This window comes from Juglans regia, chromosome 7, assembly GCF_001411555.2.
Source record: "Juglans regia cultivar Chandler chromosome 7, Walnut 2.0, whole genome shotgun sequence".
Taxonomy (NCBI): Eukaryota; Viridiplantae; Streptophyta; class Magnoliopsida; order Fagales; family Juglandaceae; genus Juglans; species Juglans regia.
Genome location: NC_049907.1, coordinates 48,177,431 through 48,199,587, shown reverse-complemented (window position 1 = coordinate 48,199,587; position 22,157 = coordinate 48,177,431). Strand labels below are relative to the sequence as shown.

The 22,157-nt window shown below is 38.2% G+C and overlaps 4 protein-coding genes and 1 non-coding gene across 5 annotated transcripts; 4 read left to right on the top strand and 1 right to left on the bottom strand.

The window, feature by feature from the left end:
• The first annotated feature begins 1,339 nt into the window (after nt 1-1,339).
• Nucleotides 1,340-5,197, top strand: LOC109019027 (transketolase, chloroplastic-like). Its single transcript, XM_019001244.2, has 7 exons — nt 1,340-1,934; nt 2,311-2,401; nt 2,517-2,622; nt 2,737-3,019; nt 3,221-3,369; nt 3,494-3,647; nt 3,905-5,197. The coding sequence occupies exons 1-7, from the start codon at nt 1,425-1,427 to the stop codon at nt 4,862-4,864; spliced, it is 2,253 nt and encodes a 750-aa protein (XP_018856789.1). The 5' UTR covers nt 1,340-1,424; the 3' UTR covers nt 4,865-5,197.
• Nucleotides 5,198-8,361: 3,164 nt separating this feature from the next.
• On the bottom strand, nt 8,362-9,536 carry LOC109019025. The gene has a single exon (XM_019001243.2). It carries the CDS (start codon nt 9,444-9,446, stop codon nt 8,703-8,705), a length of 744 nt encoding a protein of 247 aa, XP_018856788.1. The 5' UTR covers nt 9,447-9,536; the 3' UTR covers nt 8,362-8,702.
• A 2,431-nt stretch (nt 9,537-11,967) lies between these two features.
• LOC108981100 (3-phosphoshikimate 1-carboxyvinyltransferase 2) lies at nt 11,968-16,670 on the top strand. Its single transcript, XM_018952185.2, has 8 exons — nt 11,968-12,517; nt 13,244-13,488; nt 13,913-14,066; nt 14,967-15,181; nt 15,257-15,374; nt 15,560-15,770; nt 16,027-16,088; nt 16,177-16,670. The coding sequence occupies exons 1-8, from the start codon at nt 12,173-12,175 to the stop codon at nt 16,393-16,395; spliced, it is 1,569 nt and encodes a 522-aa protein (XP_018807730.2). The 5' UTR covers nt 11,968-12,172; the 3' UTR covers nt 16,396-16,670.
• Nucleotides 16,671-18,080: 1,410 nt separating this feature from the next.
• Nucleotides 18,081-20,272, top strand: LOC108981101 (UDP-glucuronate 4-epimerase 3-like). Its single transcript, XM_018952186.2, has one exon. It carries the CDS (start codon nt 18,612-18,614, stop codon nt 19,908-19,910), a length of 1,299 nt encoding a protein of 432 aa, XP_018807731.1. The 5' UTR covers nt 18,081-18,611; the 3' UTR covers nt 19,911-20,272.
• A 1,622-nt stretch (nt 20,273-21,894) lies between these two features.
• Nucleotides 21,895-22,012, top strand: LOC118349135. Its single transcript, XR_004802125.1, has one exon. It is a non-coding gene; the product is annotated as a U5 spliceosomal RNA (small nuclear RNA).
• The last annotated feature ends 145 nt before the right edge of the window (nt 22,013-22,157 follow it).

Sequence of the window (22,157 nt, the reverse complement as noted above, 5' to 3'; positions counted from 1 at the left end):
CATAAAAAGAAAGACCCATTTGAGAGTCAAGTTTCTTTGAGTGCCATGTCTAAAAATGCGACCCCAGTCATTCCTAGTGTTGAAATTGCAGTGCTGCCAAAGAAGTAGCATATTCTAATATTCTTGTCTTGAATATTCCTACATCTCTAAAATTTATAGCTCTAAAACCATTTAATAAATCAAATGAAAAATACATCCATGAATCCGGATAAATTTATTTTTATTTTTAATAAAGGTTCCATTAAAGTATTTGGTTTAAATTTACAAAAAAAAATTAAGCTAGTTTATGAATAGAATAGAATGTTTTAAAAATGAGTCATTTATTCTTTAGAAGTTAGAACACACTATATATATCTATAAATTTACAAAACTTAAATCTATAACTTTTTTTATAAATTAAATTCTGCTCCATCAACAACAATAGTTTATACTCCACACCCGTTCAAGAACAAAATTTTTCAAAAACTAATACGCCACTCTAAGAAATGGGTATGCTCTTTGTAAAAAGAATATTAAAAAGAAGTCAGCAAAACAGAACGGAAAATGATTGCCACAGCACTTCCTACCCACAGTCAACGGATCTGATGTCTTCCCTTCTGAATCTAACGGTCAGTTCTCCCTACCTGTCATCATTTTCTGACGTATAGACGAGATAATCCCCTCTCTCTCACAGATAATTAAGTATGAGATTAACTTCAAATAGGATTAGGTGAATAAAGGAATTCTACACCCTCCAATCAAAAATTTACACGTGAGCATTTTAAGAGAAGAAAAATAGAACCACTCACAGGCAAATCCCACTCTCTTTCTCCCCCCCACCCCCTCGTTCTCTTTCTCTCTCTCTCTCTCCTCCCTTTCTCTGTTTTTTTCTATGGCGACTGATTTTTTTTGGCATCTGCATCCAAATTTTTGTGCTTTTCTTTATGAATTTGAAAACGTTTATGGATAGACAACAAAAACCCAAAAATATTGAAGCACCAACAAATGCCCAAACCCATCGTCACGGAATTAACCATCTTCTTTTTCTTCCTCAAAGAAGCTATATATAAAGTTGCTATGTTCTATTCCCAGCAATAAGAGAAAAAAAATTAACAAATTTGCACTGCTGTGTTCTTCTCGCAGCCCTCAGAGCAAAAAAAACCTTAGCAATGGCAGAGCGAGGAGAGAGAGCGCACTAGAAAGAAGAGAGAGAGAGACAAGAGGAAAGGGAGAAAAAGGAAAAGGAGATTTACTTACATGTTTGTAGTTCTATTATTGTTCACTTGAAAATACTTACGTGTCAAAATTCTATTAGATGGTGTAAAAGTCCATAACTCACCCGTCCGTCCCCTAGTCTCTCCCATTAAGTATCTCAAGCTCTCCATTAGTGCCCCTCCCTCACTCACTCTCTCCCTCTCTCTCTCTCTCTGTCTGTGGTTGCAGCTATGGCTTCCACTTCATCTCTGACGCTATCCCAGGCCCTCCTAGCCCGAGCCATTTCTCACCACCATGGCTCCAACCCATCATCATCCGACCGCGTGGTCTCCCTGTCCACACACTCTATCCCCACCTTCTCCGGCCTCAAATCCTCACAGTCAAAGCCATCGACCCGAGTCCTCCACCGCCGCCGACGAGTCGCCGAATCGAACCGCCAGATACGAGCCTCCGTCGCTGAGACCCCCACTGCCGTCAAGACTACCGAGATCTCGTTGGTGGAGAAGTCCGTCAACACGATCCGGTTCCTGGCCATCGATGCCGTGGAGAAGGCGAACTCGGGTCACCCGGGGTTGCCCATGGGCTGCGCCCCAATAGGCCATATCTTGTATGACGAGATCATGAGGTACAATCCCAAGAACCCCTACTGGTTCAACCGCGACCGCTTCGTTCTCTCCGCTGGCCATGGCTGCATGCTCCAGTACGCTCTGCTTCACCTAGCCGGCTACGACAGTGTCAAGGTGATTTATTTATTGCTCTCTTCACCTTGTGTTTTGGATCTCTCATGAAATTGGTGGGAATCTCGCTCTCTCTCTCTCTCTCTGGATTTGGCTTGATCATATGTTTGTGTGACAAGGTTTTATGAATACTTTTGCATGTTGGGTTCGTCACAAAAAGGGGATTAGCCTGCCGCCAGTCTGTTTGCTGAATTTATTTTCTGTCTTTTTAATTTGATATACTTTTAAGTTGGCAGTTATTTTGCGTGTTATTGATAGAATTTTTTTTTTGTAAAATTATATCCTGATTATTGTTATTCTTGCATCACTTATGTCCTGTGTAGGTGAGATTAAATTTTTATTCTATTTTCTAAATGAAATACTTGGGATCCACTGTCAGGAAGAGGACTTGAAGGAATTCCGTCAATGGGGAAGCAAAACCCCCGGACACCCAGAGAACTTTGAGACACCTGGTTGTGAAGTCACTACAGGTTAGACGCTTATTTCCAAATTTTATCTAGTTGATCAATTATTCTATTTGTTCATTTGAGTAGCGTTGTCTTAGCTGTTTAATCTATCTCTATTTTGTTCTTTTACTCTAAACAGGTCCTCTTGGCCAGGGTATTGCCAATGCTGTCGGTTTGGCTCTTGCAGAGAAGCACTTGGCTGCTCGTTTCAACAAACCCGACAATGAGATCGTTGATCATTACACGTAATAATAACTATCTCGATCTTGTAGCAATTTTTTTTTTTTTAAATGTTCGTGTATAAAGTTAAAGTCCTCTATCTTGTTTGCTTCTGACGTATCGGTGTTTGTCTTCTCTAGATACGCTATAGTGGGAGATGGTTGCCAAATGGAGGGGATTTCAAATGAAGCTTGCTCCCTTGCCGGACACTGGGGACTCGGGAAGTTGATTGCTTTCTATGATGACAACCACATCTCTATTGATGGTGACACAGCAATTTCATTCACTGAGACTGTTGAGACCCGTTTTGAGGGTCTTGGTTGGCACGTTATCTGGGTGAAGAATGGTAACACTGGCTATGATGAAATTCGTGCTGCCATTGAGGAAGCAAAGGCTGTAAAAGACAAGCCCACTTTGATCAAGGTTAGATATTCCTGATATGATGATTCTTATTGGCTCTCACGCCCTTTTCCTTAGCAATCTATAGAAGCATGCAGAATTTAGGTGTCAGCTATCTGGTGATGCATTGAAGTCGTTCTTTATTGAAGGTCCTTAAAAGAACATCTTCAAGCCAAGTGATAGAGTTTGATGTGCTCGACTCCCTTTTTCATTTGATGTTCACAGGTGACGACAACTATTGGTTATGGGTCTCCAAACAAGGCAAACTCATACAGTGTACATGGGAGTGCACTAGGTGCCAAGGAAGTTGATGCTACCAGGAAGAACCTTGGATGGCCATTTGAACCATTTCATGTGCCTGAGGACATTAAAAAGTGAGAATGCATAGGGATGTATTTATCATTGTTTGTCATACCACTATCAAAAAACAAAAAAAAAATTGTTTGACATGCCACTAGGGTTGATTTGGTATCACTCAATTTTTTTGGCTCTTCTCAGGCATTGGAGCCGCCATGTCCCCGAAGGTGCTGCTCTTGAAGCTGCATGGAATGCCAAGTTTGCTGAATATGGTAAGAAGTACAAGGAGGAATACGCAGAGCTCAAATCTATCATTGGTGGTGAACTACCTGCTGGATGGGATAAAGCACTTCCTGTAAGTAACAATTGATCATTTTGATTGCTCTGCTTCCTTACACTTCATCATTCTAAAATGAGCATGAATGTTACTCTGAAAAGTATTCTACGCCACATCTGATTACGTAATTAGCTTCTATTTTTCAAAGAGTCTATTAGCTGTTAACTCCAGTTGGTGGTCATATAGACTAGCCCATATTCACAAAGAAGAGTCGCGTATGGATGGCATAGATTATCTTATATGTTTTTTTCTTTTTTTTGGTTTCTCTTTCCCAGACATATACTCCAGAGAGCCCTGCCGATGCAACCAGAAATCTGTCTCAGCAATGCCTTAATGCCCTTGCAAAGGTTCTCCCTGGTCTTCTTGGTGGCAGTGCTGACCTTGCTTCTTCCAACATGACATTGCTGAAAATGTTTGGAAACTTCCAAAAGAACACTCCAGAAGAACGCAACGTTAGGTTTGGTGTTAGAGAGCATGGCATGGGAGCCATTTGCAATGGCATTGCCCTTCACAGCCCTGGGCTGATTCCATACTGTGCTACTTTCTTTGTTTTCACCGACTACATGAGAGCAGCTATCAGGATTTCTGCCTTATCCGAAGCTGGAGTTATCTATGTTATGACCCATGATTCAATTGGGCTTGGAGAAGATGGCCCAACCCATCAGCCAATAGAGCACCTGGCAAGTTTCCGGGCAATGCCCAATATATTGATGCTCCGCCCAGCAGATGGAAATGAGACTGCTGGAGCATACAAGGTTGCAGTCCTTAACAGGAAGAGACCCTCTATTCTTGCCCTCTCTCGGCAAAAGCTTCGCCAACTTCCTGGTACTTCCGTGGAAGGAGTTGAAAAGGGTGGCTATACCATTACCGACAATTCTTCGGGTAACAAGCCAGATGTTATTTTGATCGGAACTGGTTCTGAACTGGAAATTGCGGCCAAGGCTGCTGAGGAACTGAGAAAGGAAGGGAAAGCTGTTAGAGTTGTTTCCTTTGTTTCTTGGGAGCTCTTTAATGAGCAATCAGATGCCTACAAGGAAAGTGTTTTGCCAGCAGCTGTGTCAGCTAGGGTTAGCATTGAAGCTGGATCAACATTTGGGTGGGAGAAGATTATTGGTAGCAAAGGCAAGGCAATAGGAATTGACCGGTTTGGGGCAAGTGCGCCGGCTGGGAGAATATACAAAGAGTTTGGTCTTACTGCCGAAGCTGTTATTGCAGCGGCTAAAGAACTTATCTAGGCTTGGTTGTTAGTCTTATGTCACGAAAACTTGCTGTTTGGCAATTTGGTTTGAGTTGGTAATTACCGTGAGGAGGCTATGGCCATTCCCGGGAGATCTGTTTCCTGACAGTCTCTACAATAAAAGGCAAGATTAAATTTTCATCTTTTGTAATGGTTTCTCAATGGTTTCTCAATGGAGCACATAGATTAAACGAGAGAGAGTATAGAGTTTGCGATTTTTCGTGAATTTGTAACAAACTCTTGGACCTGTCTTGAGTTTTGCAATCTTATGTGGTTGATTTTAAAGAGGGTCATGATCATATATTGACGTCTTGATTTTTAGTTGTTTTTACATTTTGAAGTAACTGGATCGTATGTTGTGTGGGAGGATCTGGAATCATTTATCAATTTGCTTATGACAGTTATTTTTCCTCAAATAGCCGGTCAAGGATTTTCAAATTGGCCATAGAAACAAAATCACTTCCTCTATGGTTGATTGGTAAATTTGGGAACAACTGTTTTAAATAGACAAATGGTTGTTATCAACGAAGTTGAATAAGTGAATACGTGGATGGGTTGTTGAAAAGGGTTTTTGTGCCCCGCCATGAGAACGTCATGGATAAATCGAATCGGACAATCGTTTCAATCCATTCAAGAAGAGTATGGCAATCCACTCCCTTCAATGAATGGAATGGGACCTACCCAGTCATGGATTGGAGTTTTAATGTCCGATGAACTTTGGAGTTTGGAGCAGTGCAAAAACTTTTTTTTGTGTTCATGGGGTCCACCAGTGGGAAGGGGAAGGGAAGATGTTGATCTATTGCTAAGTTTGTGGTTGTTGTATAAGATCCAGTCCTCTGCCTTACCTATACATATTGTGATCCACGATCAAATGCTTCTTCTGCCAAATACACCAAAAAGTTACAGAAAGTGCGTACCTTTCCTCCAATATCTACACCCCTCCCTCACCCCACGGGGGGCATTTGACGGCTGAGTTTGTAATTGTTTGTTTGTAGAAAATATCACTCACTATAAGGAGTATATTAGCATATTCAGCAGATCCAACATACTCTCTCTCTCTCTCAATTTGGGTACTAAGTCTCTATTCATGTGGGATCACGAAATTCAAGGTGATATACAATATTATTTGATAAGCAAGCAATATTAGGTTGAGAACGATTTGGTGACAATGTTGTTGGGTACTTCCAATATGGTTAGATACGCATGCCTACTTCTTGGTCAAGTTGTTAGTTACATGGGTATCAGAGGAAAATAATTTGCCTCTTCACAAATTTAGGTAACAACGAACTTCGACAATAATATTTAATGAGAAATGATATTTATAATCGTAAAGTGTGTAAACGCTGCATAATTATTTTGAAAAAAGTGAGTTAATAAGGAATCTACATGAAGAAAAATTTTAGACATAAGTCTCACACCCTACACACCCATTTAAAAATATGTCATTTTACTTTTTTACCCACGTAACAAAAATAATTCTAAATGACATGTTTCTAAGTGAGTCTGCAGGATGTGAGACTTATGGGTAGCACAATTCTTTTAATAATAGATTGTACTTTTTTTAAAAAAGATTGCACGATATTTACACACTCTACGACTATATTTAGCATTCCCTATATTCAATTCTTTATTCTGACATCAATTTAATGCGGGGATCGGTTGTTTGAAACCCAAAAAAAAAAAAAAAAATCTTTATTGAGTATATAAGTAAAAGCAAGAATAATAACGATTCACTGAATCCTGTGAGCTGGAACAGAAGAGGGGTTGCATCGGTAGCTGTTCACCAACCATTCACGGATGATTGGTCGCTTCGATTATAGTTACGAAGCAAAGTATTCAACAAGATTTCCAAATGGTTAGATTAGATATGGATTTGTGAATTAATTACAGTAAAAAGAAAAAAAAAAGTTGTGTTTTATTATGAGCATTTGAAAAGTTAACTTCAACAACAAATAATGTAAGCCCAACTCTCCATTTCATTCGGGATCCAGTTAATTGAACACCCTCTGGATTAATTGCTATTGGACAGAACAACTTAAGCCCGAAGCCCAAATCAAAGGCCCCTCGATCAAGCGAAAGGCGCCCAGGCCCAAATAACGACATGCCGCGTCCATAGATTTGAGGTTTAGAGCCGAAAACGGAAAAACAAAAACATAGCAACAACGGGAAGTCGTTCATCATTCAAATTTAAAATTCACTTTATAGCACTCGCTTAATATATCAACATGTTGCTTTTGAACCAATATGTTTGGTATGCTGGAAGCATTGATCTTGCAGTGCATCAAGGAATGATTAAACTTCCAAGTTCTTGATGGGAAGCCACAGCAAGCAGTGTACTTGAACGGAAACTCTCACTTCCAGCACTATTTTAGCTTCTTAAAACAAACTCCTATGCGAACTTCTTTCTGTGGGTAACAACTTCTATAAATACTTCCAAGTTACTTTATACACTATCGGGCCTACCTATTGTACTGTTATTACCTAAAACAAATGCTTTGCCTTTTCTCATTTGTTTATATGAGCTAGAGCCTAGAATTACAATTATCATCCGGAGTGCAGATTATGAGCTTTTGATATGAGTAGATTTGTTGGTAAAGATGATGCTAGTGGTGGTGTTTGAACAAGCCATGAAATTAAAAGACCAAGGTGTTTCACCAGGCACTAAAAGATTAAAATACATCATGTGAAATATGGGTCCACCCAAGAAATTAATTTAAATGAAGATATGATATTACTATTCATTGACATTGACATTCAGTTGTTTCACATTTTATAACTTTCAGCAAGATTGTGTAGTGATGCCACAATCTGTCTGATAGTACACCTAGGTTGGATTGGATCTCATAAAAACGTAGTATACAATCTAGGATTTCAGCAGGATAGATAAAGATATTTTTCTTTAACTCAGAATTTCATCCTACAAGGGATAGTTTACCTGAATGGAGGTCATCTGGTTTAGCATGGCCACACAAAGGGAAACTACCATCCAGGCAAACTTTGTTTAGCTGCAAATGCATGTCTCTTCCAAGATGCTCAACAACGAGTAACATAGCCAAATTATGCTCCTCGCATAGGCATTACTACTTTTCATGTGGAAACTATTATCAATGGCAGGCTTAGCTTACCCTTGAATCAAATACCAGTTAGCCCTAAGCAGAGTGCTTTTCCAGCCCAGGTACTGACCTCGTTCCCACCAACTCATCACATAGAATCTAATCCTTATTCAAACTTCCTCCACAACCTTTTTTTAATGATCTTGATAAACCCACTCTTCCACCCCCATTTCGTTGCACCCACAACTTTGAAAAAATGGCTTCATAGTAGTTCAAGTGCTTGCATTTTGTAAGAACGACAAACTCGTAATAATTCAATGAATTACGATGGAAATGATAACACGGAATTGAACGATAGGCACACGGGGATGTATAACTTAATTTAAAAGAAAAAGGAAAGTAAAAAAGGTAAGAAGGCAGAGGCAACCAAAGCTGGGAAGGTAAACTTCCAAATGATCAAGTGTGCTTTGATAACATATTAACTCGTTAAACTCTTTCGATCTACAGATATGCCCTTAGATAAAGAGAAAAGCGGAAATGTAACTATTTCCGCTCCCAAGTAACTAGTATAGACAAATTCACCAACCTCTAACTATCATCTACCACAGAAATTGAGAGATGCGGGTGAACAACTCACAAAAAACTACTCCACCTCAGACCTCTCTCTAATTTGTTTGAATGCCAACTATAATTTGTTTGAATGTGAATAAAGGCATTAACCAAACGTAAACAAAAGCAATGAAGTCCTCACAAACCATAAAGCATCGAGACAAGTGCTTTCTGCTATGACTCGTTGTCTTCCTCCTGGTCCAGCTCCTGAAAATATGTCAATGCCCCAAACACCTGCCCCTTCGAATCCTTCACTCGGGCAACCAAGTCCTTGAAATCCCTCAGATAATACTTGATATCATTGTTGGTGCAATTTTCCATGGCCGCCTCGATTTCCGTGGACAAGTCCTTGAGTTCATTAACCATTTCCAAACACCCCCTAATGTTGCAAGAATGGGCCTTGTGGCATAACAAGTCTTTTGCCAATATTTTTTGGAACCCATATCTAGCGGAGTCGAGCTCTTGACTATAGCCACGAATCTGGAATTTCAGCAAGTGCCAAGCCTGGTCGTCGGGTTTCACCTCAATCACGTAGTCTACAACTTTCATCTTTACCTTAAGGTCAAAGTACCTAATAATCATACCGCTGCTCTCTCCGCTGGGTTCTAGGGTGGACGCTGGAGCAACGAGGGTCTTGGGGTCGAATCGCATTAGAGTGAAGAGCAATGCTGCCGTGGCTGTGGAGGCCATGGTCGGGAAGGTGATTCTGACGAGGGACATGAGTGTCTGAGAGAGTGCGAGTTTTGGCTCCGGCCATGACGATGATGGCGATGGCGATGATGATGCAGATCTGACGGATGATGATGATGGGATTTTGAGGAAGAGATATGAGATGGGTTCAGGGAATGATGAACGGCGGTGACTGCGAGAGAGGTATAGAGTTTGGTGACAATTGTGAAATCTAGAAAGAGACTCCATGGATTCGAGGAAGACGAATTACGAAAACTAAAACCTAGTGCTGGGAAGAGGAATTCGAAACCTTGGCCTGGGAACGGGCGGTTTGAGAAGACTGGCCTGGTTGAACCGGTTGAATGAAATTCAGCCCGTGTATGATTGATGGACGTGGATAAGATGGGTTTCTTTTAATTGGACTTGGATCTGGAGGCCCAAGTCTATCCTGCATCTAAAAGCCTCTCAAATCATGAACTATTGAATCGATTGAGTAATTGTTTTTTCTTAATTTTCATATTAAAATTATTAAAATTTGATAGTTCTGAGAACTTAAGAGACAAATTATCACTCATTATAATTTAGGGTACAAATTAATGAAATGTAATAATTTGGAGACGCAATATTTAGTTTTCAAGCATATAAATCATGAACTTTATATTTTGAGTGATTGTGATAATTGATACCGACCGATCGCCTATTTTAAATAAAAAAAATTATAAATCTATATTATTTTTCACAACATATTATATCATTATATTTTAAAATAAAAAATAATTTAGTAAAATATTTTATAAAAACACTCTCATTTAAAAATATATATTATAAAATATATTATGTTAATACTCATCAGTTTGGACCATCCACAACAACGACAAGAGATGGCCAATGGAAATAGCTTGGGAGTAAAAAATATTAAACCTTAATATTCAAACTTATCGAGGTCGTGACGAGGACAACAAGATACGAGGAGCAGCTTGTGGGACCTTCGATCTGTGGAGGGAGAGATAAGAGCCAAAGATCAGATAGAGATAGATGGGTTTAAGGCTTTGAAAAATTATTTACATCAGTTTATTTAGTTGCATATTCAACACATTTAGTATATTAAGTTAGATAAAAATAAATAAAAAAATAATCACTATGCGTAAAGAATACCGACTGATATATAGCTAGCTGAGCTCTTCAATTTTAGCCCTAACCAAAATGGGGTTGTTTGGTTTATTAACGAAGTCATTTTGAATTTTTTTTCTTACTCGAATTAATGAAGCGACTCAGTATAACTTATTTAAATTAAATAACATCGTTTTATATGGTTCTCTACTAGTTTTGACCGATTTCAGTATTCAACGGCCGGTTTTGCTTGACCAATGTTCTGTCCATCCCTAATATTGATTGCTATTTAATCCCTTGTTTCTAGTATCACACCGGGGTCTATGTTACATGGATGGATCTTGGGAAGCTTTCAACACCCATAAGTACACTCTACGCCAAATTTAATTGTTTATCATAGGGATGTCTGAGGTGGGAAATCTTGGATTGAGATTCGAAAAATTCTATGCACGAGTTACTATTCATTTTCACACTTTACACTTATAATTTTTTTTTTCTAATAGAATGTGGATGTGGCGTAGTGAATAATGACTGATGAGAATAATTTTTAATATGATTTAAATAGTAAGATGAGATGAGATAATATTACATGAAAGTTAAAAGTTAAATAAAATATTATTAGATTATTATTTTATAATATTATTATTATTTTAAAATTTTAAAAAATTAAATTATTTATTATATTATATATATTTAAAAAAATAAAAATAAAAATAAAATATTTTTACTATCTAAACAAAAGGTATTTTCAAAATAACTTAAGTTTCATTTCATATTAAGAGACACCGTGGATCTTACTTTCTAGGTACTAAAAAGTAAAAATATACTGTATATAAGTCAATATATAAATATATTATTTACTGTGAGATTCATTACAATTATATACAAATTTTAAAATAATAATATTTTTATTTCCTAATTAAAGTATCATATTTCTAATCACTTTTATAAATAATATTAAAAAAAATTATAGGTCTTCCTGTATTAGACTTGATTGGTGAATAATACAAATTGGGTCCCATCAAGGGGTTTGGTGCGAGAAAGTGACACTGCAATTTGGAGCAGCCACCACCACTACCAACCCCAACCGGAGAAATCTCCCAACAACCCCCATCGATAATTATACCTTTCTCCATAGTCCATTTGAAAGCCAAGAAAAAGAAAAACACAATACTAGTTACAACCACCACGTGTTTCAAGCACAACCTGCAATCGGTCTTGGCACAAGACAAGGATATTCATTATTTTTAGAAGAGATGTTCTTCATGATTTACTTTTAGAAGACGATAAAATATTTTAAAGATTTAAAAATAGGCTCGGTGAATTTATATTTATTTTTTACATTTAAGAAAGGGGTTTGAAACTCTATATCTCAATTTCAAAAATTGGAGATTATGTTAATCAGCTTACATATTTTTAATTTAAAATATTTATATCTAATATTTATAACTGCATAAAATTTGTAAGTAGTATAAAATTTATAGAAAGTTTGATTTGAATAGTGAGTTTGAAATAATATGAATTGAGATAAAAATTAAAAGTTAAATAAAATATTATTATTATTTTAAAAATTATAAAAATTAAATTATTTATTATATTTTATATAAAAATTTAAAAAGATTATAATAATAAATCGGGCATAAACATTTTTTTTTCCCTTATATTAGACTATTTTTCGACCAAATAATTTCATCACTCTCTCTCCATTTTCCATTTTCTGGTGGCAGAGTCGGGTTGGTAAACCTCCCACTTCAGATAGAGAGTCAGTCTAACAACAACCATCGCCAACAAAAGCCCCCCATCTTCCAATTCCCGCAAATCCCATTTGAGAAAGTTAGGAGTACGAGGGAGAGAGAGGGAGAGAAATGGCTCAAGTTAGCAGAATCTGCAATGGGCGATCTCATAACACCCAAGTTTTTCTCAATAATTCTAAATCCCACAAACCCAAATCTGTGGATTCTCTAACTTTCAGGTCACAGTTCTTGGGCGGCTCCAAAAATTCTTTGACTTTGAAGCACAAGAATGCGTGCTTGATTAGTACTGGTAGAGTTGGTACAGTTATGGTCTCAGCTTCGGTTGCCACAACAGAAAAGCCGTCTACGGCGCCAGAGATCGTCTTGCAACCCATCCAAGAGATCTCCGGTACTATCAAGTTGCCGGGGTCCAAGTCGCTGTCAAACCGGATTCTGCTCCTGGCTGCTCTCTCTGAGGTATACAACCGGTGCGGTCTTGTGGGTAGCTCTAGTTTCTCTCGCTTCGCAGTGGAGGAATATGGTTTGGGCTATATATATTCGTTAGGAGAAATTGCTGGAAATTTAAAAAAATTATTTGCATCTCCGTTAGTTAGTTACTTGTGCATCTCATTCTCATGGCTTGTGAGCCTAATATAAGAATTTTGGACGAATCTAATTTGTGAATGTCGATGAGACTTCGGGTATGTGGATTTTACTTGGGACTGAAATGACTTATTTTTCTGGTTTGAAGATAGGTCTTTGTTTCGATATATTGGTTGTGTACTTGTACTTTGCAACAATTTCCTGTTGGATCTGAAAAGGAGCGAGGAAAGAGGAGAATTCTTTAGGCCTTTTTCCCTTGTTCTGGACTAATTTAACTTCTTAGTATATAGATTGAGCTTACACACGATAAAATGTCGGTGTTGCGAGTTTAAGGGTTTTAGAGTATTTCACCTCCTGTTATTCCCTTTATAGACTTGGGTTATAAATACATTATTATTTTCCTAGGAAGGTCTATAAAGTCGGGCCATTTCCTCCAAAGCTTGAACCAATCTTTGTTTTCATTATTTCTTTTTGGTAGCTATTTAGGTAAAAAAAAATTAGTTGCATCGAGTTATTGATTGTAAATTGATTCTTATTCTAATTATTTACTCAGTGCAGTCTGCTGGCAGTCATTAATAATTATTTTTGTTTACTCTCCAGGGAACAACTGTTGTAGACAACTTGTTAGATAGTGATGATATTCATTACATGCTCGGTGCATTGAGAACCCTTGGGCTAAGTGTCGAAGAGGACAAGGCAGCTAAAAGAGCAATTGTGGAAGGCTGCGGTGGTTTATTTCCAGTGGGCAAAGAATCGAGGGATGAAATTCAACTTTTCCTTGGAAATGCAGGAACAGCAATGCGTCCACTGACAGCTGCAGTTGTTGCTGCTGGTGGAAATTCAAGGTCTGTCTGATTTTGCTTTTTGAACATTCTAATTCTTGAATATAACTTAAGCAGTGTATCATGTTCATACAATATTGTCTATGCTGTAGAGTTGGCATATCCACAAGAATTTAGGACTCCTGTATGGTGGCAACCATCTGGAATAGATTCTAAGCCTTTGTTGAATTTGATTATTGCAGACGCGAGTATCATTATTTGGATCTATTGGAGTTTTTTTCTTATCTTATTTCATTTTGATGGCATGTGACTATTTATTGAGCTATTAAAGGCTCGCTTTTGAATAAATTCTGTAAAATAAGTGCACTACCTTGAGTGTTCTCCTTGAATCCACAAAATTATTCTGCAGCCTCTAGTTATATATTTTGTGCCATTTGATGTTATTGTACCCTACACTGACCCTTTTATACTATTCAATACATTTCAGTTACGTACTTGATGGGGTGCCCCGAATGAGAGAGAGACCAATTGGGGATTTGGTTTCTGGTCTTAAGCAGCTTGGTGCTGATGCTGATTGTTTTCTTGGCACAAACTGTCCTCCTGTGAGAGTGATTGGAAAGGGGGGGCTTCCAGGGGGTAAGGTGAGATTATTTTTCTTATAATGTGTGCAATTCGTATAAGAAAATATTTTGTGTACTTGGTACTTTAATGTTTTTCAATATACTGTCGACATTCCCTTTTACCCCTTTTTATGTGGGATACTGGAGAAAACATTGTCATTCCCAAAGGTCTTCTCAAGTCTGGTATCAATATTTACAGCTAGAGGTATAAAAATAATTGTGGCAATCCAGCTTTAAAGTTTGATGTGCTGATGCAAGAGACATGATTATGCAGAAGTACTGTGAGATTTCAACTAGTCATTGCACCTTTTGTGTGGAAAGAGGAATGTTACCATTAGACACCAACTAGTATCATGCTGTCCTGCGATAGACATAATGCTGAGTCAAGAAACATTAGGCTGCATGACTATGGTGATATTTCAACTGGTGATTTTGCCTTTATCTTGGAAGAATGGACTTAAATGAGTTTGTAACCTGCTGGGTGAGTTGTGGCCTATTGCTGCTTGAAAGCCTTTTGAAGCTCCTAGGCATCCGTTATTTATGTACAGAAATATGAAAGAATTGAACCTATAGAATTAAAAATGAGAAAACTGATTTCAAGTATATATTTCAGCTCACCCACCTGCCATCCTTTGGCTTTCCTTGGAAAATAACAGATATTCTCCAATTCTTGCAATTTCTGGAAACAAAGATGTTGATAGCGTTTTTCGTGTGTCTGATTTACTTTTTCTTAAATGTAGCCTTGATATTGAAACTTGAAATTTTTACTCAAATATAATGCCTGAAATTCTAGCTCCTGCCATTGACTATACCTTCTAGTTTATTGTGTCAAGGAAAATGTTATAAGCCTCCGGATCGTTGTTTGCAAAGATTGAGCCAACTTTACCAATGTTAGTTTATGTTTCGTGTCTTCATTTGCAGGTGAAGCTCTCTGGGTCAATTAGTAGTCAATACTTGACTGCTTTGCTTATGACTTCTCCTTTGGCTTTGGGAGATGTGGAAATTCAGATAGTTGACAAACTGATTTCCATTCCATATGTTGAGATGACTTTGAAGTTGATGGAACGATTTGGAGTCACAGTAGAACATACTGATAGCTGGGATCGGTTCTTGATCCGAGGTGGTCAAAAGTACAAGTAGGTTTCTCTAGCATAGAATTGCAAAAGTTTGTGAAAGCTGGTTGGTCTGAGATAATTTTATGATATTATTAGGTCTCCTGGAAATGCTTATGTCGAAGGTGACGCTTCAAGTGCTAGTTACTTCCTAGCTGGTGCAGCAATCACTGGGGGAACTGTTACTGTTGAAGGTTGTGGGACAAGCAGTTTGCAGGTAATTACTTATGCCAATACTACTTTTTTATATTGTGCCAAGCTTTTCGACTTATTTTTTTAAAAGAAGAAAATTCTTTTAAACGCGATCTATTGCTATGCCTTGGATGAGTTTAGCTAATGTATGTGTTAAATTTAGATAGGCCAAATTTCATTATGTTCTTACTGTACTTTTCCTTAATTAAGGGAGATGTCAAATTCGCTGAAGTTCTTGAGAAGATGGGTGCTGAAGTTACCTGGACGGAGAACAGTGTCACCGTCACTGGACCACCACGAGATTCTCCCAGAAGAAAGCACTTACGAGCTGTCGATGTCAATATGAACAAAATGCCAGATGTTGCCATGACTCTTGCTGTAGTTGCCCTTTTTGCTGATGGACCCACTGCCATAAGAGATGGTATGCTGGTCTTTTTACTGTGGGGCATGAGAAAATGAGTTTTAGTCTCTAGTTGTTAGTGGCGGTGTAGGTAAATGCACAGCATCTTGAAATCTCCTCTCCAGTAGATGGAACTTGCAATGACCTAATTTGTATCTATTTTAAGCTGGTTTCATATTACATTATATTGTTTCTAGGTCTAGGTTATACACATTTCTGAGATTTACATTTTTGTTTGAAACAACCCCTTTGATCTCTTGGCGTGCTTATTTTCCAGTGGCAAGTTGGAGAGTAAAAGAGACAGAACGGATGGTGGCCGTCTGCACAGAACTCAGGAAGGTAAAAGTTTCTTGTGGGCTTCTGTACATTTGAAATCCCTGCACCTTAAACTTCATCCTTGCATTAACACATGGGGTTGATATTTCAGCTGGGAGCGACAGTTGAAGAAGGACCAGATTACTGTGTGATCACGCCCCCGGAAAAACTCAACGTGACAGCTATAGACACATATGATGATCACAGAATGGCCATGGCATTCTCACTTGCTGCCTGTGGAGATGTTAGTGTCACCATCAACGACCCAGGTTGCACCAAGAAAACATTCCCAGACTACTTTGAAGTCCTCCAGAGGTTTACAAAGCATTGAACAACTCTTCTAAATAAAAATGTGCCCATCAGCCATAACAAAAAGAAGCAGGGAGCTAACTCCCCTTATTTTTCTATATTTCTTCGTATTTTTTATGATTTATATTTGTAAGTCAAGATTCCAATAACTAGTTTGTTTTTGGGTAATTGAGCTTGTTTGTACGACTGTAACGTAAACTATGGATCTATTATTTTAGGAGACTGAGTATGATTGTGGAATATTCGGTGTTCGAACCTATAATTTATGAGATATGGATCTATAAAATCGTTTATCCAGGTGGAACTTGCATCAACACCCAAAGCATTGAACTCGATGCCAGATTGTTGAACAAATAACTATTATTAGTACATTCATTGGCTCTTTCAAAGGTACAACGACGCAATTGGCAACTGAGAATTTGAAGCAAAGAAGAGGAAAGTTTGATACCAGTTGTAGTTTCTAAAAGCCTCCAGATTTGTTATTTGAATTTTATACGGTCAATGCCTCCGATCTTACTTTAGGTATATTTTTGGCTTAATTGCCACATTAACTTAAATTAATAGAATTTAAAAATTAATTATAAATGAAATAATAATCATAATAAGAATAACTTAGGATTAGAATAATGTTATATACAGTTTTAAAATGTGCAAGTCCGTGCAATTTCTTTAAAATAAAGTGTAGTCCATTTGATTTTTTCATATGAGTCTCAGATTTATTCATTTTTTTCAAAATGAATGCATGTGATTTACATATCTTATAACTGCAAATAACATTTATCTTCATGGAATATGGATGAAAAATAAGTTGTGAATTTATAAAATTTAAAAATCCAGATATTTTTATGAGAAATATGTTTTTTTCTTGAAAATTTAGGATAATATTCCTTCGACCTGCAACATTTTGGATTATAAGAATAGAATAATATTAAGTATAAGTCTCAAATGTATAAGTCTTGTACAAACTTTTTGTAAAAATGTAGGCCCTATAAAGAAAATATGGATTTTTCACACTTTTTTATGATGGGATATTTTTTTGTGAAGAATTTGTGCAAAAATTGTGCATTTAGGACTTATATATCATTCCTCACAAGGACAGTGGAACACGTTAACGATGAGCATATGGTGGGTCTATGTGAGCCGTGAGGGGCACAACTTTGAACCTTGGGTTATAGTTTCTTCAATATCACTCTTCATTTTGAGTCCCAAAAAGCTTTCATACCCACATCACATGCTGCTTTGCTTGTGCTTCCTTTCCATTTCAGCTTAAGTTTATCGTGCATTTCTATCCGTATTTCACTAATCATTATGTAAATGGAAAAATAAAAGAAAAAAAACTTAAAACCGATTGTAAAGAAGAGTTTTGTTACACAACTTCTATCAAACTCTACATTTTATATTATTTTTAATTTTTTTTTTAAATTTTTTTTAATTTTTTTAAATTATTAATATAATAAATATTTGATAAATTAAAAAAATAATAAAAATGTTGAATGTAGAGTATTGAGAGGTTGTAAGAAATTATTCTGAAAAGAATTCGTGCACTTTGATGATGTCATCATAAGATGGGGAATTTACTTGGACAAATTCGAAGTTTCAAAGGCCCGGGAGTCGGTCTCTCACATCTTCCAATGCCTGGGGAAAGCTGTATATGAAAACAATTGGAAAAAAGGAGACTGGAAAAGTCGGAGAGTAATTACCCCGAAAACCCCTTCGTAATTAGCCTCTAATTTCATCTAATAAATAGCATCTCCTTTGATTCTCTGAGTCCCACCACACTTCACAAATACTTCACCGTTGGAGAAAGCTTTTGGTGTTCTTTTCCTCCTCGGAGTTAAAATTATGATCCTATACGAGTCAATGAGGTATTGATCTCTTCCCATCATCCTCCATTACTTTGACCTTTCTCTCTACTTGGTGTTTGATCCAACTCAAGTTCTTGACCTTTCTCACCGCAAGCATCCGCAAAATCAAAGACCACCACCGACACAGCAGCCCATCCCTCCAAGAAACCAGAAAGATTCCCCTCCCCTCCATACGCAGAAAAAAGAGCTGGAAAGGAACACCAATACCAAGCAAACCAAAGCTCTTCCCCTCCCCCACCCCCTCACTTGCTTTATCTTGAACACCATCGCCACGGGAATCCTTCCTCGAACCCTAATACATTCCCAACCCAAATCCCAAGATCACCAAGAGCCTCCGTTTATCTGGGGCATTTTCCCACATTTTCCTGAGAAAATGTCCCACCTCAACAACATTCCCTCAACTCCAGGGAAACTCAAGATGGACAAATCCATGTTCATTCACAGACATCGCTGGCACTCATCGCTTACCAAGCTCACCTTCTGGTCCTTTGTGTTCTTGGGCTTGATCTTGCTCTTCTTCTTCCGAACCCCTTCACCTTCTTCTTTACCGTCCGATCCTTCTCGCCGCTCCTCCCGGACCTACAACTGGGGCGGACCCGCCTGGGAAAAACGGGCCCGCTCTTCCGCCCGAGTTCGCTCCCGTAACGGCATATCGGTGCTCGTCACGGGAGCTGCTGGGTTCGTCGGAACCCATGTCTCCACTGCTCTCAAGCGCCGTGGAGACGGCGTGCTCGGTCTCGATAATTTCAACAACTATTACGATTCCTCATTGAAACGAGCACGCCAAGTGCATTTGGAGCGCACCGGCGTGTTCATTGTTGAAGGAGACATCAATGATTCAGCGCTATTGAGTAAGCTTTTCGAAGTTGTGGCATTTACTCATGTGATGCATTTGGCTGCTCAAGCTGGAGTGAGGTATGCCATGGAAAATCCTAGCTCTTACGTGCATAGTAACATTGCTGGCCTTGTTAATCTTTTAGAGGTTTGTAAATCCGCTAACCCACAACCCGCGATAGTGTGGGCATCGTCCAGTTCGGTTTATGGACTTAATACTAAGGTGCCATTTTCGGAAAGAGACCGAACTGACCAGCCTGCTAGCCTGTATGCGGCTACTAAGAAGGCCGGTGAAGAAATCGCACATACTTACAATCATATCTATGGCCTTTCGCTTACTGGGTTGAGATTTTTCACGGTTTATGGTCCGTGGGGGAGACCGGATATGGCGTACTTCTTTTTCACGAGGGATATATTGAGGGGGAAGCCAATTCCGATCTTTGAAGCGCCTAATCATGGCACGGTCGCTAGGGACTTTACCTATATCGATGACATTGTGAAAGGGTGTTTAGCAGCATTGGATACCGCGGAGAAGAGCACTGGGAGTGGTGGGAAGAAGAGGGGCCCGGCTCAATTGCGGATTTTCAATTTGGGGAATACTTCACCTGTGCCGGTTTCAGATCTTGTGAGCATTTTGGAGCGGCTCTTGAAAGTGAAGGCCAAGAGACATAGTATGAAGCTGCCACGAAATGGGGATGTTCAGTTTACTCACGCCAATATCAGCCTGGCTCAAAGGGAACTTGGTTATAAGCCCACTACAGATCTGCAGACAGGTTTGAAGAAGTTTGTGAGATGGTATCTCAATTATCATTCTGGTGGTAAAATGGCCACCGGCTGACAAATTCTTTTGATTGTGGTAGGATCCTTTAATTCTGTTCATCATGATTCTTATGATTGTTTTTTAGCATTTCAATGTTCGGCGTACGATTATCTTCTTTTTGTAAATCTTAATGATGCCATATAATGAGGAACCTAGTGTCCTACATTGAGAAGTTTTGTGGCTGGGGTACATTGTTTGCTGGGACTCCTAAGCTGTATCAAAGAAAATTAGGACCATCTTTTTCTTCTCGCCTAGGTAATTTCTGTAGCTTCGGCATTGTAGAATTCATGGCTGATAGAGCATATGCTGATTAGCAGACATGTATAATTTTTTGTGCAATTTAATAAGATTCACACGATAGTTTGAACTTTATTTAATGTATCATTGGTAGGTCATTACTTAGCTGCATCTTGATATGGCTAATGTTTACTGTGTTTATATCCCTACAGATTGATTACTTAGTTCTGAGTAACTTTTATATTAGAGGCGAGGCTTTTTTTAAAGCTGACTTGAGAATTGTGGGGAAAATAATTATTTCTATGTCTAAAGCTGGAATTGTTACTCTCTCCCAAGTTACACCATAAATAGAGATGCCTTGATTTGAGCTTCAATTTCATGACTCTTGCAGAGATTTCTAAAGAACATTTTTATCCATAGTGTACTTGGCATTTCGAACCACGCTGCTATTTTTCCAATGGGATTCTAAGTTTGATGCAGTATCCATATAAATTAATATAATACCCGTTTCTTCATTGGATAGGCATTAACTTCATGTTCAGAAAACTTGTGTTTGGTGTGAGGCATGTTGCTCATTATCTAATTGATGTCTTTTACAACAGATCTTGATGCACTGTAGCGTGCAGTTTTCTCTTTTGATGATTATCCCTAGTTGTAGACTTGTAGTGTAAGAGATTGCTTTGCAAGTCTTATATTTTCAGAAAAATGAAACTTTAGGGTAACACTACCCATAGTCAGAGTCTGTTGGTAAGTCTCACCAAAAACAGTATCTTGGAGGATTTTACCAGTCGCCTAAGCAGGTAAGTTCCATGGTGAACATATATTGGTATATATAACCAGTTACCCATTGAGGGCATTTTCTTTTTTTATTCTCTCTTGTTCCAAGAAACTTCCTCCAAAATCAACCCAAATTTGCTAATTGAAAAAGAGGCAGTCTTCCTCATCCCTGATTGAAGAGTCTGCAGCAGAGACGATCAAAGTAATCAAGACTTGGTAGGTATCGGTAAGTCTGGGGCTGGAAAGAGTTTCAAGTGATTTGGCTATTATTTTCTTTATCTGTGATTTATTATGCTCGTCATATTTGCCACTTTATCTCTTTTTATTACTCGCTAATTCCTTCCCCAGCCTGACATTACTTCTGTTCAAAGGAACAGTAATATGTTTTCATGCATAGATAACCAGAGAAGCCAAAGATTTTTAGTAAAATAGTAATGCTGTTTAACCCAAAAACAGAGACCGGAAAGAAAGGTATTTGTCATTATAAGCTACAGAGCTATTTTAAAATGAGACATCGCTACATTAATAAGTTCGAATCACTTTTAACGGGAAAAGAAGGAAAAAAAATTATAACGAAAAAAGCCATGAAACAAACGGTTTATAGTTTATACCACATATATATATATATATATGTATGTATATATTCTGCATCAAAACCGCATTTCTCATTATTTCGAAGAAGGATATTTCAAAATATAGCCATCATCGTTGGAGATTGGGCTTTGTTCCTGTGGTTGAACTTTAGGTTTGTAGCCTATGGGCCCAAAGTGATTCCACCAACCTATTCAGAATTATCAAACTTCACGCAACTGCAGCCGTTAGATCCAAGGGTAGAGATATTTAACGGTAGTGATAGTCTAGAGGCATTGGCGGTGCAAAGCGAAGCACACTCTTGTATAATTACGAGTCCCACACTGGAAAGAGTAACCGGCTCTCCGCATGCCAAACAACTATTAAAGGAGAAGCACAATGCTTCTACAAACCACGCAGCCGCGCGGTGAGCTCAAAGCGAACTATTCTTTCGCCTTTTACTAAAGAATACCGTGTGCGCGCCGCAGATAGCGGCATACGCCTATTTTTGGAGGGGTTCTTCCTTGTGGAAGAGCTCCTACATCTCAGTCCCAACTTTTTTAAGCATTTTTAGATGTGGTTCTCATCGGGGGCAATTTGGCTCTGTGAAGCTTTTTACCTTCGGGTTGTTGCGTCTGTGAACACGGCTTGGTACATCAATTGCAGTACTTTACTTTATTT